Consider the following 18,246-nt stretch of genomic DNA (forward strand, 5'->3'; position numbering starts at 1 on the left):
TATTTTATGTCTTAAAAGTGATGCTTTGCATGTCTCCTGCCCTTCAGGGATGTGAAAATTTGGTTTGCTTTAAGCAAGTTCAATCCAGTGCTCCCAGTGAGGAGGTCTAACATGCAAGGTATCTTCCATATGGTTTTTTGTTTCTTGCTGAGGACAGAACAGGCAAATCACCTTAGAAGTGATAAAAGTGATTTAAAATGTATTTAAAAGATTTTGTATATGTACCTCTAGATAAAGTGAGTATCTGAAATGGTAAATGTTGAGAACAAATTTTAAAATTTTTGATAATTGCACCACCAAGATACACTGATTAAAAAAGCCCCTTGGTATACTGCATTACCTTCAGACTATAATAAATCACTTACAATACTGTTAAAGTATTTAACTATATATTTTATTTTTATAATAATGAATCTGATATGCTCTAATCTCCTTTGGTTTGTTATACATCATCCATGCATCATTCATTCCATTCACTTAAAGCATCATCTTCATGTCCAGGTATATCTGTTGGTGACTGGTCAAGAGAAGTTGAATCTTTGTATCTCATTGAACTCAGCTCAGACTGTATCTCAGTTGTCGAGGCCTTTGCCCCCCAGAAATCTTTGACTGCCGTCCTGGAAGAAAAAAGTTTTTAAATATTTTTTGAAATGAAAACTAAAACGTTAGTTTTCTATATATAGAAGAGCCTCCTTGTTGTTGTTGTTCAGTCGCTAAGTCATGTCTGACTCCACAACCCCATGGACTGTAGCCACCAGGCTCCTCTGTCCATGGCATAACCCTGGTAAGAATACTGGAATGGCATGTCGTTTCCTTCTCTGAGGGATCTTCCCCATCCAGGCATTGAACCCAGGTCTCCTGCATTGGCAGATAGATTCTTTACTGCTAAGCCATCAGGGAAACCCATAGAAGTGCCTCCTTAGTCAGGATTTATTTTTATTTTGCAACCCATCAGCTGCACTGTGATAGTAGATGAGCCTTCAGATGTACCAGGGGGTGATACTCATGTAGGTATTAGAAATACTCTCAAATGATGAACTAGTTGCTTATAATAACCACATTTTAAAGTTGTGATTATTTTCAACTAGTATGCAGGGCAGGAAGCAATAGTTAGAACTGGACATGGAACAACAGACTGGTTCCAAATAGGAAAAGGAGTACGTCAAGGCTGTATATTGTCACCCTATTTATTTAACTTATATGCAGAGTACATCATGAGAAACGCTGGGCTGGAGGAAGCACAAACTGGACTCAAGATTGCCAGAAGAAATATCAATAACCTCACATACGCAGATGACACCACCCTTATGGCAGAAAGTGAAGAACTAAAGAGTCTCTTGATGAAAGTGAAAGAGGAGAGTGAAAAAGTTGGCTTAAAGCTCAACATTGAGAAAACAAAGATCATGGTATCTGGTCCCATCACTTCATGGCAAATAGATGGGGAAACAGTGGAAACAGTGGCTGACTTTGTTTTTCTGGGCTCCAAAATCACTGCAGGTGGTGATTGCAGCCATGAAATTAAAAGACGCTTACACCTTGGAAGGAAAGTTATGACCAACCTAGACAGCATATTCAAAAGCAGAGACTTTGCCAACAAAGGTCAAGGGTATGGTTTTTCCAGTGGTCATGTATAGATGTGAGAGTTGGACTGTAAAGAAAGCTGAGCGCTGAAGAATTGGTGCTTTTGAACTGTGGTGTTGGAGAAAACTCTTGAGAGTCCCTTGGACTGCAAGGAGGTCCAACCAGTCCATCCTACAGGAGATCAGTCCTGGGTGTTCATTGGAAGAACTGATGTTGAAGCTGAAACTCCAATACTTCGGCCACCTGATGCAAAGAGATGACTCATTTGAAAAGACTCTGATGCTGGGAAAGATTGAGGGCAGGAGGAGAAGGGGACGACAGAGGATGAGATGGCTGGATGGCATCACGGACTCGATGGACGTGAGTCTGAGTGAACTCTGGGAGTTGGTGATGGACAGGGAGGCCTGGCGTGCTATGGTTCATGGGGTTGCAAAGAGTCGGACACTACTGAGTGACTGAACTGAACTGATTTTCAACTAGACAACACAAATATTAATTCAATAAACTTTTTGCTTTAACAACTACTATGTAAAATTGTGAAAACTGCATTTAAAAGTTTTCTCATGGCTGGGGATCAAGTCATGAGATCAGGTAGTTTGAACCAGGATTGTCTCAGGAGGGATGAAGAAAGTTGGACAGTCTTGAAACCTGCATAAGAAGCATAATGGACAGGGCCTTAGATTCACTGGACAGGGAGAGGCAGACAAGCAGATTTATTATCAAGGGTGATAGTTCAGTTGCAGTTCTTCACCTACCAATTTATAATTATGAAGATCAGTACAAAGATCACAAATATGCAGATAATAACTCCTATGGTCAGCACAAAAACTAGGACTGCATCAGTGTCTGGTCGGCTTGCTCTTTTCATCTGTAATTCTAGAGAAAAAAAACACATAGTGATGATTATTACTACTGGGAGAAAAAAAAGGAATGAACATCTAAATGGGAACTTTGTATCTGGAAAAGAGCTCTAGAAATATACAGCAAGAATTAGTGGAACGTGTTAATAAACTTTCTCTACGTGTTAGAAATGTTCTTTACAAACATGCAGAAAGGTTCAAAGAATCTGACAATAAACATCCTGCATTTCCACCACCTAGACACTACCATCAACATTTTAACTATCCTTCTGTTCATGCTTCTATCAATCCACTGATCCACCTTATTTTTTTTGATGCACTTTAAGATAATTTGCTAATGTCTGCACACTTCTTACAGAATTCAAGAGAATATAATTAACTAGAGTGCAATATTTGTTTATATTTTTTCTTTTGAGGTAAAATGTACGGACCCTGAATTGAACAACAATCTTAAATATGTTATTTATTTAGTTATGGCAAATGCAAACACATATATGTAATTCAAATCCCTAAAAACACACAGAATATTACTCTACCCCAGAAAGTTTCCTTGAGCCCCTCCCAGTTAATCCCTGCCCAAATCTTTAGGCACAACTACTGTCCTGATTTTCTTTTCCACATAGATTGGTTCTACCTGATCTAGAATTTCATAGGAATGGAAACATTCATTATACTTTCTTTTGTGTAAGGCTTTTTAACTCAGTATTATGTTTTAGAGATTCAACCATAATTGTTGCATATATCAACAGTTTTTTCTTTTTTATTACTGGGTCAGAGATCAGATCAGTCGCTCAGTCGTGTCTAACTTTTTGCGACCCCATGAATCGCAGCATGCCAGGCCTCCCTGTCCATCACCAACTCCCAGAGTTCACTGAGACTCACGTCCATCGAGTCAGTGATACCATCCAGCCATCTCATCCTCTGTCGTCCCCTTCTTCTCTTGCCCCCAATCCCTCCCAGCATCAGAGTCTTTTCCAATGAGTCAACTTTTTGCATGAGGTGGCCAAAGTACTGGAGTTTCAGCTTTAGCATCATTCCTTCCAAAGAAATCCCAGAACTGATCTCCTTTAGAATGGACTGGTTGGATCTCCTTGCAGTTCAAGGGACTCTCAAGAGTTCAAAAGCATCAATTCTTCGGTGCTCAGCCTTCTTCACAGCCCAACTCTCACATCCATACATGACCACAGGAAAAACCATAGCCTTGACTAGACGAACCTTTGTTGGCAAAGTAATGTCTCTGCTTTTGAATATGCTATCTAGGTTGGTCATAACTTTCCTTCCAAGGAGTAAGCGTCTTTTAATTTCATGGCTGCAGGGTGACAATATACAGCCTTGACGTACTCCTTTTCCTATGTGGAACCAGTCTGTTGTTCCATGTCCAGTTCTTACTGTTGCTTCCTGATCTGCATACAAATTTCTCAAGAGGCAGATCAGGTGGTCTGGTATTCCCATCTCTTTCAGAATTTTCCACAGTTTATTGTGATCCACACAGTCAAAGGCTTTGGCATAGTCAATAAAGCAGAAATAGATGTTTTTCTGGAACTCTCTTGCTTTTTCCATGATCCAGCAGATGTTGGCAAATTGATCTCTGGTTCCTCTGCCTTTTCTAAAACCAGCTTGAACATCAGGAAGTTCACGGTTCACACACACACACACACACACAAAACAGAATACTGCTCAGCCAGAAAATGAATGAAATCCTGACATTTGCAACAACATAGATGGACCTTAAAGGTGTTATTGCTAAGTTAAGTAACGTCAGATGGAGAAAAACAGATATAAATATGTTGAATTTAAAAAAATAAATAAAACAGAAACACACTCATGGATACAGAGAACCAGATTATTCGTTGCCAGAGAGGAAGGGGGTTTAGGGTAGGTGAAATGGATGATGGGGGAGAGGCAACTTTATGGTGGTAGATGGTAACTAGACTTGTGGTGGGAGTCTCCATATACATATATCAAATCATAATACTGTACACCTGAAACTTACATTAAAACATTTAAAACTTTAGCTCTTTAAAAGGAATCACTAGAAAAATGAAAAGATAAAATCCAGGGAAAAATTTAATAAACCATGTATAACAAGTATGATCAGTTTGGGGAAAGATCCTGTAATTTCTTAGAAAACTAAGCATACCTCTACACTAGGACCCAGCAGTTCCACTCATAGGTATTTATCCAAAAGAAGTGGAAGTGTGTGTTCACAGAATGACTTGTATAAGAATGTTCATAGCAGTTTATTTATAATAACCCCAAACTGAAACAGAGTGGGTGTCCATCAGGAGACTGAATAATTGAGGCATGATCTGCCTCTTGAGAAATTTGTATGCAGGTCAGGAAGCAACAGTTCAAACTGGACATGGAACAACAAACTGGTTCCAAATAGGAAAAGGAGTTCATCAAGGCTGTATATTGTCACCCTGTTTATTTAACTTGTATTCAGAGTACATCATGAGAAACGCTGGACTGGAAGAAACACAAACTGGAATCAAGATTGCCGGGAGAAATATCAATAACCTCAGATATGCAGATGACACAACTCTTATGGCAGAAAGTGAAGCGGAACTCAAAAGCCTCTTGATGAAAGTGAAAGAGGAGAGTGAAAAAGTTGGCTTAAAGGTCAACATTCAGAAAATGAAGATCATGGCATCTGGTCCCATCACTTCATGGGAAATTGATGGGGAAACAGTGGAAACAGTGTCAGACTTTATTTTTCTGGGCTCCAAAATCACTACAGATGGTGACTGCAGCCATGAAATTAAAAGACGCTTACTCCTTGGAAGGAAAGTTATGATCAACCTAGATAGCATATTCAAAAGCAGAGACATTACTTTGCCAACAAAGGTTCGTCTAGTCAAGGCTATGGTTTTTTCAGTGGTCATGTATGGATGTGAGAGTTGGACTGTGAAGAAGGCTGAGCACCGAAGAATTGATGCTTTTGAACTCTTGAGAGTCCCTTGGACTGCAAGGAGATCCAACCAGTCCATTCTAAAGGAGATCAGCCCTGGGATTTCTTTGGAGGGAATGATGCTAAAGCTGAAACTCCAGTACTTTGGCCACCTCATGTGAAGAGTTGACTCATTGGAAAAGACTCTGATGCTGGGAGGGATTGGGGGCAGGAGGAGAAGGGGACGACAGAGGATGAGATGGCTGGATGGCATCACTGACTCGATGGACGTGAGTCTCAGTGAACTCTGGGAGTGGGTGATGGACAGGGAGGCCTGGCATGCTGAGATTCATGGGGTCGCAAAAAGTTGGACACGACTGAGCGACTGATCTGATCTGATATATATATATATATATAAGACACCTTCTTTATCCATTTGTCCATCAATGGACAGTTAGGTGGCTTCTATATCTTGGCTATTATAAATAATGCTCCAGAGAACATAGAGGTGCATATGTCTTTTTAAATTAGTGTTATGTTCTTTGGATAAATATACAGAAGTGGAAAAGCTGTGTCCTATGGTAGTATTATTCTTAATTTTTTGAAGACTCTCTATACTGCTTTTCGTAGTGGCTGCACCAACAGTGTACAAGGGTTCCCTTTTCTCCACATCCTCTCCAACATTTGTTATTTTTTGTCTTTTTTGATAACAACCACTCTAATAGGTATAACGTAGTACCTGTGGTTTTGATTTGCATTTCCCTAACTAGTGATGTTGAGCATATTTTTATGCATCTGCTGACCATCTGTATGTCTTCTTTGGAAAAAATGTCTATTCAGATCCTCTGCCTGATTTTTATCAGGTTTTATTTATTTATTTTTTAATGTTGATTACTGTGAGTTCCTTATACATTTTGGCCTATTAACCCCTCATCAGAGATACCATGTGCAAATGTCTCCTCCCATTCCGTAAGCTGTTTTTTTGTTTTGATGACGGTTTCCTTTGCTGTGCAGAAGCTTTTTAGTTTGAAGTAGTCCCATTGTTTATTTTTGCTTTTGTTTCCCTTGTCTCTGCAGTTAAACCTACAAAAACATCGTTAAGACCTATATCAATAAGGTTCAGAAGTCAATTCAGTTGCTCAGTCGTGTCCGATACTTTGCATCCCCATGAATTGGAGCACACCAGGCCTCCCTGTCCATCACCAACTCCCAGAGTTCACTCAAACCCACATCCATCGAGTCAGTGATGCCATCCAGCCATCTCATCCTCTGTCGCCCCCTTCTCCTCCTGCCCCCAATCCCTCCCAGCATCAGAGTCTTTTCCAATGAGTCAACTCTTCGCATGAGGTGGCCAAAGTACTGGAGTTTCAGCTTTAGCATCATTCCTTCCAAAGAAATCCCAGGGCTGATCTCCTTCAGAATGGACTGGTTGGATCTCCTTGCAGTCCAAGGGACTCTCAAGAGTCTTCTCCAACACCACAGTTCAAAAGCATCAATTCTTCGGCGCTCAGCTTTCTTTATAGTCCAACTCTCATATCCATACATGATCACTGGAAAAAGCATAACCTTTACTAGACCTTTGTTGGCAAAGTAATGTCTCTGCTTTTTAATACGCTATCTTCTGCTGCTGCTAAGTCACTTCAGTCGTGTCTGACTCTGTGCGACCCCATAGACAGCAGCCCACCAGGCTCCCCCGTCCCTGGGATTCTCCAGGCAAGAATACTGGAGTGGGTTGCCATTTCCTTCTCCAGTGCATGAAAGTGAAAAGTCAAAGTGAAGTTGCTCAGTCGTGTCTGACTCTTAGCGACCTCATGGACTGCAGCCTTCCAGGGTCCTCCATCCATGGGATTTTCCAGGCAAGAGTACCGGAGTGGGGTGCCATTGCCTTCTCCCAATATGCTATCTAGGTTGGTTATAACCTTCCTTCCAAGGAGGAATTATCTTTTAATTTCATGGCTGCAGTCACCATCTGTAGTGATTTTGGAGCCCAGAAAAATAAAGTCTGACACTGTTTCCACTGTTTCCCCATCTATTTCCCATGAAGTGATGGGACCAGAGGCCATGATCTTAGTTTTCTGAATGTTGAGTTTTAAGCCAACTTTTTCACTCTCCTTTCACTCTCATCAAAAGGCTTTTGAGTTCCTCTTCACTTTCTGCCATAAGGGTGGTGTCATCCGCATATCTGAGGTTATTGATATTTCTCCTGGCAATCTTGATTCCAGCTTGTGCTTCCTCCAGCCCAGCATTTCTCATGATGTACTCTGCATATAAGTTAAATAAGCAGGGTGACAATATACAGCCTTGACGTACTCCTTTTCCTATTTGGAACCAGTCTGTTGTTCCATGTCCAGTTTGAACTGTTGCTTCCTGACCTGCAAATAGGTTTCTCAAGAGGCAGGTCAGGTGGTCTGGTATTCCCATCTCTTTCAGAATTTTCCACAGTTTATTGTGATCCACACAGTCAAAGGCTTTGGCATAGTCAATGAAGCAGAAATAGATATTTTTCTGGAACTCTCTTGCTTTTTCCATGATCCAGCGGATGTTGGCAATTTGATCTCTGGTTCCTCTGCCTTTTCTAAAACCAGCTTGAACATCAAGAAGTTCACGGTTCACGTTTTACTGCCTATGTTTTTTTCCTAGGAATTTTATGATTTTAGGTCTTACGTTCAACTCTTTCATCCATTTTGAGTTTATTTCTGTGTACGGTGTAAGATAGTGACCTTCTTTCATTCTTTTGCATGTGGCTGTCAAATTTTCCCAATACCATTTTTGGAATATGAAGTTTTAAATTTTATGAAGCCTAATTTATCAATATTTCCTTTTATGGTGACTGGTTTTTGTCATATCTAAAAGGGAAGTCTTGCCTACTCCTGAATCATACAGATAGTCTTCTATGTTTTCTTTTTTAAGCTTGATGATTTTAGCTTTTATTAATACATTTAGGACTATAACACATCTCTAATTTTTGTATATGTTTTAATATCCAAACACCACTTTTAAATCAGCATTCTCTCCCATATCTGTCTGCTTTCCTTATTAAGGAGACAAAATGAGTCTACTACATGTATTATAACACTGATACATTGTAAGCTGATAAAAATGCAATTTATAGCAAATATTACTTACTTTTGAATTATATACCTTTCTTATGGCTCTTCCTGGTCCCTAAATCATAGACTCATTAAAGATTCATGTGGGGAAGGTCCTGAAAGATCATCTGATACAACTTTTATACAGATAAGTAAACCAACATCCAGGGAGATTTAATGATTTGTGAAAGCTATGTTTTATGTATTTTAATATTTTAATTTTGATAAGTACCATTCTCACAGGGGCTTCCCAGGTGGTACTAGTGGTAAACAATCTGCCTGCCTATGTAGAAGATGCAAGATTCACAAGTTTGATCCCTGGGTCAAGAAAATCCCCTGGAGAAGGAAATGGCAGCCCACTCCAGTATTCTTGCCTGGAGAATTCCATGGACAGAGGAGCCCAGTGGGCTACTGTACACGGAGTCATGAGGAGTTGGACATGACTGACTGCACACACACAGCACTCTAACAGACTTGGTCTCCTATTCAGGCAGTCTCAACTGCTTATTCATCTTGATTTTCTTTCTATTCTTTAAACACTATGAAATATAATTTTCCATTTTTCTTAGTAGTTCAAGAGCTATAAACTCAATTTAGTAATCTCATTAAATACTTCCAAGTACGATGAACAATTTTAAAAAGTTAAAGTTAGTCACTCAGTCGTGTCCGACTTTTTGTGACCCCATGGACTGTAGCCCACAAGGCTCCTCCGTCCATGGGATTCTCCAGGCAAGAATACTGGAGTGCGTTGCCATTCCCTTCTCCAGGGGATCTTCTCAACCCAGGGATTGAACCCAGGTCTCCTGCATTGCAGGCAGACTCTACCGAATGAGCCACCAGGGAAGCCAATTTATATCATATTTATATTCTAACATTGTTAAATTTAAAAAGTTTTTAACTTTTGATAATTTTAGACTTATAAAAGCAGTGGAATTTTTAAGCTCAAATGGAAAAAAAAAACTTTTAAGATTAAAACTTGAGGGGAAGAAATGCAAAATTTCTTTCCATTTATCTACTACCCTGAAATACTAGACAAGAGAGGTGGAAAATGAGAAGTATCAAGATTCTGGTTCATTTTAATGGTAGTCTTCTTGCAAGGGTCCCTTAGAGTACTTTTATGTCTAATAAAAAATAGTTTCCATTTCTGTTGAAATTTTCTAATGAAAAACAGACTGAATTTTGATGCTCTTACATTTTAGAAAAACTAAGCTTATGTTTGTATTAGTTTTTGAAGGTCACCATAACAAAGTACCACTAACTAGGGGACTTAAAAACAACAGAAATATCTGTTATCTCACAGTTTTGGAGGATAAATGTTTGAATACCAGGCATTGGTAAGGCTGTGCTCTCACCAGTGGCTCTGAGAAGGATCCTTCCTTTACTCTTCCAGGCTCTGGGAGCCCCAAATGTTCCTTAGTTTGTGACAGTGTATCTCCAGCCTGGGATTTCTTTGGAAGGAATGATGCTAAAGCTGAAACTCCAGTACTTTGGCCACCTCATGTGAAGAATTGACTCATTGGAAAAGACCCTGATGCTGGGAGGGATTGGGGGCAGGAGGAAAAGGGGACAACAGAGGATGAGATGGCTGGATGGCATCACTGACTCGATGGACGTGAGTCTGAGTGAACTCCGGGAGTTGGTGATGGACAGGGAGGCCTGGCGTGCTGCGATTCATGGGGTCGCAAAGAGTCGGACACGACTGAGCGACTGATCTGATCTGATCTGAACTCCAGTTTCTGTGTCTGTCTTCACATGGCTGTCTTCTCCCCATGTGTCTTTGAGTCTTCATGTATTCTCCTCTCTCATGTTCTGTGTTTGTGTGTCCAGATCTCCCTCTTCTCATGAGGACACCAGTTAAACTGGATTAAAAGCCCACTCTTCTCTAGTATGTAAGATCGTGTCTTAACTGGATTAATTACACCTGCAACAACCCTATTTCCAGACACCATCACATTCTTAAGTTATATGAGTTTGGACTTGAAAATATCTTTTTAGGGGGACATGATTGAATCAAAATAATGCCTAACTATAAAAGACAATTATTGTGAAAGTGAAAAATCTGTCATATGAAGGAATGGATGGGGCATTTTCATTAATTAAACCGTATCTACCCTGAAAATATTTCAATCATGTATTTGTTTCGAGCCAGTACCATACTGTGAGAACATTTCAAGCCAAAACATTTGTCTGACGTCTAAAACAGCCAAAAGGGTCTGTCACAGCAGTAAACCCAATTGTCCTTTTTAAAAGCAACTAATAGATATCAACATTTTCTGAAAACATTTTGTCATCTAACCAGTGCATATGCTAAGATGGCAGAGACATCCCCCACCAGTCCTCGACAGCTACGAGAGAGAAAAGTCAACTTGTCTCACTTGCTGACCTTGGGGACTGTGCCCCAGTCCTTAGCTTACACCTGTTGCCTTTGAATCACAGGAAGAGCTAACCACTACTAAGCAGTCCTAACAAGGACCAAGCTGGGGGACACGAACTGAGAACGGCTGTCAAAACCTTTAATAGCCTGAACTGTGACTCACTGAGATCTTTTTTAGTTGATGATGTTCGGTCCTTTTTTGCCTTTTATTGACATTATTCTTTTAATAACACCGAGTATATCCCAATATAGGACTACGGTTATTAGCTTTCACTGTAAATATTTTTTTTAAAGGACACTGAACAGTACATCAAAGAAAGTTTACAGTTTATTTTTTTAAATCACCTCCAAAATACCTCAGCTTGTTTCCAGTTAAATGAAAGGCAGTGAAGTGGTAGTCGCTCAGTCGTGTCCAGCTCTTTGCAACCCCACGGACTGTAGCCCACCAGGCTCCTCTGTCCATGGAATTCTCCAGGCAAGGATACTGGAGTGGGTAGCCATTTCCTTCTCCAGGGAATCTTCCCGACCCAAAGCTGGGATCAAAGCTGGGTCTCCTGCATTGCAGGCAGTCTTCATCATCTGAGCCACCAGGGAAAGTCACACTACCTTGTAGAAAAGTCTTAATGGTATAAAACTAGTGCTTCCCAAAATGTGATCTCTGGACCAACAACAACTAGGAACTTGTCAGAAATGGAAATTCTTGTGCCAGCGGATCTACAGATGCAGAAACTACAGGAGCTGGGCTAGTGGTCTGTGTCTCAACAAGATCACCATGTGATTCTGATGCTCTCTGAAGTTTGAGATATAAGCAAGTCAAAATGTTGCTGGGTACTCACCAGTTGTCGTATAGATTGTGAATCTAATAGATGCTACTATTTCATTATTATCCAACGTTTCACACTCAAAAGCCTTGGGGTGAGTATCCCTGTGAACTTCCAGGATTGCTGAATCATTTGCAAGTATAATGGCTTGCTATTTTAAAAGAAAAAAAATATCAATATTCTTCATGAAAATCTAAGATCAGAAAATAATTTATTTCTTATAACAAAATAAGTGTCACTTTCTCTCAGTCTAGGACAGTAATTAATTATGTACTTGTATTTTAAAGTTAGACAGAACAAGTACCAACTTCCTGACTGTGTAAATCAGAACGAGTTACTCTCTACATCTCAGCTACAGTTGGTCCTCCATATCTTTGGGCTCCACATCAGTAGATTCAACAAATCATAGATTAAAAATACTCAGAAAAAAAGAATTTCCAGAAAGTTCCAAAAAGCAAAACTTGAATTGGTTGCACAGTAACTCTTTACTTGGCATTTATATTGCATTTACAAATTCTTATATAGCATTTTCCAAGGCAAACCATTGGAAACCTTTGTTTGTTTCCAAGGCAAACCATTAAATATCACAGTAATCCAAGTCTATGCCCCAACCAGTAACGCTGAAGAAGCTGAAGTTGAACAGTTCTATGAAGACATAAGATCTTCTAGAACTAACACCCCCAAAAGACATCCTTTTCATTATAGGGGACTGGAATGCAACAGTAGGAAGTAAAGAAACACCTGGAGTAACAGGCAAATTTGGCCTTGGAGTACAGAATGAAGCAGGGCAAAGGCTAATAGAGTTTTGCCAAGAAAACGCACTGGTCATAGCAAACACCCTCTTCCAACAACACCAGAGAAGACTCTACACATAGACATCACCAGATGGTTGACACCAAAATCAGACTGACAATATTCGTTGCAGCCAAAGATGGAGAAGCTCTATACAGTCGGCAAACACAAGACCAGGAGCTGACTATGGCTCAGATCATGAACTCCTTATTGCCAAATTCAGATTGAAACTGAAGAAAGTGGAGAAAACCACGAGACCATTCAGGTATGAGCTAAATCAAATCCCTTATGATTATACAGTGGAAGTGAGAAATAGATTTAAGGGACTAGACCTGATAGATAGAGTGCCTGATGAACTATGGATGGAGGTTCATACATTGTACAGGAGACCGGGATCAAGACCATCCCCAAGAAAAAGAAATGCAAAAAAGCAAAATGGGAGTCTGAGGAGGCCTTACAAATAGATGTGAAAAGAAGGGAAGCGAAAAGCAAAGGAGAAAAGGAAAGGTATAAGCATCCGAATGCAGACTTCCAAATAACAGCAAGGAGACATAAGAAAGCCTTCCTCAGCAATCAATGCAAAGAAATAGAGGAAAACAATAGAATGGGAAAGACTAGAGATCTCTTCAAGAAAATTAGAGATACCAAGGGAACATTTCATGCAAAGATGGGCTCAATAAAGGACAGAAATGGCAGGGACATAACAAAAGCAGAAGATATTAAGAAGAGGGGGCAAGATACACAGAAGAACTGTACAAAAAAGATCTTCACAACCCAGATAATCACGATGGTGTGATCACTCACCTAGAGCCAGACATACTGGAATGTGAAGTCAAGTGGGCCTTAGGAAGCATCACTACGAACAAAGCTAGTGGAGGTGATGGAATTCCAGTTGAGCTGTTTCAAATCCTGAAAGATGATGCTGTGAAACTGTTGTACTCAGTATGCCAGCAAATTTGGAAAACTCAGCAGTGGCCACAGGACTGGAAAAGGTCAGTTTTCATTCCAATCCCAAAGAAAGGCAATGCCAAAGAATACTCAAACCACCGCACAATTGCACTCATCTCACATGCTAGTAAAGTAATGCTTCAAATTCTCCAAGCCAGGCTTCAGCAATATGCGAACCGTGAACTTCCAGATGTTCAAGCTGGTTTTAGAAAAGGCAGAGGAACCAGAGATCAAATTCCCAACATCTGCTGGATCATGGAAAAAGCAAGAGAGTTCCAGAAAAACATCTATTTCTGCTTTATTGACTATGCCAAAGCCTTTGACTGTGTGGATCACAATAAACTGTGGAAAATTCTGAAAGAGATGGGAATACCAGACCACCTGACCTGCCTCTTGAGAAATCTATATGCAGGTCAGGAAGCAGAACAACAGACTGGTTCCAAATAGGAAAAGGAGTATGACAAGGCTGTATATTGTCACCCTGATTATTTAACTTCTATGCAGAGTACATCATGAGAAATGTTGGGCTGGAGGAAGCACAAGCTGGAATCAAGATTGCTGGGAGAAATATCAATAACCTCAGATATGCAGATGACACCATCTTTATGGCAGAAAGTGAAGAAGAACTAAAAAGGCTCTTGATGAAAGTGAAAGTGGAGAGTAGAAAAGTTGGCTTAAAACTCAACATTCAGAAAACTAAGATCATGGCATCTGGTCCCATAACTTCATGGCAAATAGATGGGGAAACAGTGGAAACAGTGTCAGACTTTATTTTTGGGGGCTCCAAAATCACTGCAGATGGTGACTGCAGCCATGAAATTAAAAGACACTTGCTCCTTGGAAGAAAAGTTATGACCAACCTAGATAGCATATTGAAAAGCAGAGACATTACTTTGCCAACAAAGGTTCGTCTAGTCAAGGCTATGGTTTTTCCTGTGGTCATGTATGGATGTGAGAGTTGGACTGTGAAGAAGGCTGAGCACCGAAGAATTGATGCTTTTGAACTGTAGTGTTGGAGAAGACTCTTGAGAGTCCCTTGGACTGCAAGGAGATCCAACCAGTCCATTCTGAAGGATATCAGCTCTGGGATTTCTTTGGAAGGAATGATGCTAAAGCTGAAACTCCAGTACTTTGGCCACCTCATGTAAAGAGCCGACTCATTTGAAAGGACCCTGATGCTAGGAAAGATTGAGGGCAGGAGGAGAAGGGGACAACAGAGGATTAGATGGTTGGATGGCATCACTGACTCAATGGACATGGGTTTGGGTAGACTCCGGGATTTGGTGATGGACAGGGAGGCCTGGCGTGCTGAGGTTCATGGGGTCGCAAAGAGTCGGACACAACTAAGTGACTGAACTGAACTGATATAGCACTTACATTATATTATAAATAATCTAGAGGTGTTTTAAAGTATACGGACAGAAGTATCTGTTATATTCAAATACTATATAATTTGCCATGTTATATACTAATATAATACCATGGTATTATATACTAATACCATGTTATATAAGAAAATTGAGCATCTCTGATTCTGATGTCTGAAGGGGTCCTGGAGTCAACTCCCTGAGGAAATGGAGCAACAATTGTACTTATCTGCAAAATGGGTATAATGATGGGACTACCTCATAGATTGTTACATGAGTAAAAGAAACTCTAGCAGTTGGTGTATATCTGGCATTTAATAAGCCCTCAACTAATGTTAGCTACTGTTATCAGTATACAAGAATTATACATACAAATGAAAACCTTGCTTCCCAAATAGAACACTTTATATAAAATAGATGCTTCTATGTTCTGATAATAGCTGGCCCTAAACATATATAAAGTTGTAGCTCTACTAAGAAATGAAAGACAATTTAAATCCCAATAATAATACAGTTATATGATTTTTACTTCATTTTTGCAAACTGCTTTTGAAGAGAAAGTGCTCTGAGAGTCATGAAGCACTGGGAAACGAATCTTATTACTCACTGAAAAGCACCAAATTATATATATTCATTACTCACCTGGTCTGGCCTTAGAAGTCTCCAAATATATTTGAAACGGTTTTCAGGAGATGTATGAACACATGCAAGCCTAACATGTTCAAGGCTTTCTGAAATTGGTCTACCCCCTGAAAAAAAATTACATACATATATACCAATGGGCCTTGTGCACTGCTTTATACACAAAACTACCTTTAAAAGTCGCCACCAATTTTAAAAGAAATTACACGCTGGAAGTCAGTAAACGTATTACTGCAAGTTTGACTGTAGAGGAGCAGAGTCATCATGCATGCAACAATAAAGTCACGGAAGAGGCAAGTAAACACCATACCTGTCTGTTCCTTTGGCAAAATAAACTATAGAGAAGAGACAGTAAGGGCAAGCTACTTAGTGATCTATTAAACTTTGAGATATACTTACTAGTGGCTGCCAATTTTCTGTCCACCTCTTTCTGGCTTAGAGATAATGAAACCTCAGACGAGTGAAATTTGATAAAGAAAGGCTCTCAAAGTTCCCAATGTGGAGTTTACCAATCTACTGATAGACTGTCACAACCACAAGGTCAAAAGCATTTCTCTGGAGGATAGCTTCAACCAAAACCTGAGTGCAGTAAGGTTCCAGTGTACTAGAGAGAATGTTTGTTAAATTTAGACACAACTGAAAAAATGTAAAGAAAAGTAGAAAGACCTTTAACTGTCTGGAGAAGTGGAATTTTAAGTTTTCTTATGATTTCCTTTGAGTATATCATTTTGATCATCTCCCTCCACTCAAGCAAACTGAGGTTAAGGATATCTCCCCAGAGTAAACATGGCCCCTCTGTCTCCCTCCAGTATAAAGTCCAACTCACAGCCACAATCTACTGGTCCACGACATTCTTCCACTCGTACAATACACTTGGATTCACCACCAGGGCATCCACTTGTCAATATAACTTCTCTAATACCGATACCTTTGATAAAAGAAATTGGCAGATGTTAAAAAAAAAAAAAAAGAATTCCAGGGTTATTTTATTTTTCCACCTAGGTCAATTTTGAAACTTTTCTCCTAATTTCAGAAATTAAATTCCTAAATTCAGGGTAATAACATTTAGAGATGGCTCAGCAGGTAAAGAATCAACCTGCAATGCAGGAGACCTGGGTTCGATCCCTGAGTCAGAAAGATCCCCTGGAGAAGGGAATGGTTACCTACTCCAGTATTCTTGCCTGGAGAGGAGCCTGGTGGGCTACAATCCATGAGTTCAAAAAGAGTAGGATACAACTGAAGTGACTGAGCACAAGCACAAGCATTTTGAATTATTTCATAAAACAACATTTCCAAAAGGAGTCACATGGAACACTAGTTCCTCTGGTTGATAACATAAGAAAAAAGATTCCATGATTCTCTACATTTGGAAAGTATACATTAAATTAAAATGAAATGAATCTCCTCAGAATTTTAGAGGACCTTTTAACATGCTAGTAAATGAATGTGCTATTATGTGTAAACTTTCATTGATCAAAGATGCAAAAGTTTTACATTCTAATATTTTTGAGATCAGAATGCATTTTAGAATTGACAGCATGTCAAGAATGACAGTATTTTTCCTTTTTAGAGATGTATAAAATGTGCTTATTACAGCTAATAAAGCCTACTACTGAAACAGTAGAAAGCAGTAACACACAGGATCTTCCAAATTTATTTGACCATGGAATTTTGGAATGGGGGGAGTTGTAGCTTGCAGAGGAAATTACAAAAATTACACTGTAACATAAATGATGCTTTTTAACACCTAGACTGGTAAAAATCTCTGTATTACATTTATCAAGATAGACTTAATGACCAGACTTCCATTTCCAAAGTGATAACTCTTGTTAGAATTGCCACACATTTCATAAGAAATTAAGTCTTTACCGGCCCATCTCAGATCTCCACTGAGTTTGCCCTACCAATACCAGAAGTGAGAGAGATGATAAAAGCTGGTTAAAAGCTGGTTCAGTGACATGCCAAACATGTCCTGTGATAAGACTGTGCTGTCACAGGCTAAGGAGTAGTCCATCTTGATATTCTTCCTACCAAGTTCCTTCTTTCAGTCCCTGTAAAATGTTAATCATACAACCCATTCTCAAAACAAGGGTAAGCTGAAGTCTAGAGATGGCTTCAGTTCAGTTCAGTCACTCAGTCATTTCTGACTCTTTGAGACCCCATGGACTGCAGGATGCCAGACTTTCCTTCCCATCACCAACTCCCAGAGCTTGCTCGAACTCATGTCCATTGAGTCGGTGATGCCATCCAACCATCTCATCCTCTGTCATCCCCTTCTCCTCCCACCTTCAATCTTTCCCAGCATCAGGGTCTTTTCTAATGAGTCAGTTCTTCACATCAGGTGGCCAAAGTATCAGAGCTTCAGCTTCAGCATCGGTCCTTCCAATGAATATTCAGGACTGATTTCCTTTAGGATGGACTGGTTTGACCTCCTTGCAGTCCAAGGGACTCTCAAGAGTCTTCTCCAACACCACAGTTCTAAAGCATCAATTCTTCAGCACTCAGCTTTCTTTATGGTCCAACTTTCACATCCATACATGACTACTGGAAAACCACAGGTTTGACTAGACACATTTGTCAGCAAAGTCATGTCTCTGTTTTTCAATATTCTGCCTAGGTTGGTCATAGTTGGGGTTCCCTTGTGGCTCAGCTGGTAAAGAATCTGCCTGCAAGGTGGGAGACCTGGGTTTGATCCATGGGTTGGGAAGATACCCTCAAGAAGGGGAATGTTACCCACTTCAGTATTCTGGCCTGGAAAATTCCATGGACTGCATAGTCCATGGGATTGCAAAGAGTCAGACATGACTGAGCAACTTTCACTTTCACTCTCTAGGTTGGTCATAGCTTTTCTTCCAAGGAGCAAGTGTCTTTTAATTTCATGG

The 18,246-nt window shown here is 39.9% G+C and overlaps 1 protein-coding gene across 2 annotated transcripts in view; it reads right to left on the reverse strand.

Annotated features, from left to right (window-relative positions):
- Nucleotides 1-372: 372 nt before the first annotated feature.
- The window catches only part of SPACA1 (sperm acrosome associated 1), a 30,460-nt gene continuing 12,586 nt past the window's right edge, over nt 373-18,246 (reverse strand). For both annotated transcript variants that reach the window (XM_024996828.2, NM_001046545.1), the window contains 5 exon segments: nt 16,191-16,292; nt 15,365-15,471; nt 11,631-11,766; nt 2,337-2,457; nt 373-617 (listed from right to left, as the gene is read on the reverse strand). In XM_024996828.2, coding sequence (XP_024852596.1) covers nt 461-617; nt 2,337-2,457; nt 11,631-11,766; nt 15,365-15,471; nt 16,191-16,292 — 623 coding nt within the window. In that variant the 3' untranslated portion in view covers nt 373-460.

The sequence above is a fragment of the Bos taurus genome, chromosome 9, assembly GCF_002263795.3.
Source record: "Bos taurus isolate L1 Dominette 01449 registration number 42190680 breed Hereford chromosome 9, ARS-UCD2.0, whole genome shotgun sequence".
Taxonomy (NCBI): Eukaryota; Metazoa; Chordata; class Mammalia; order Artiodactyla; family Bovidae; genus Bos; species Bos taurus.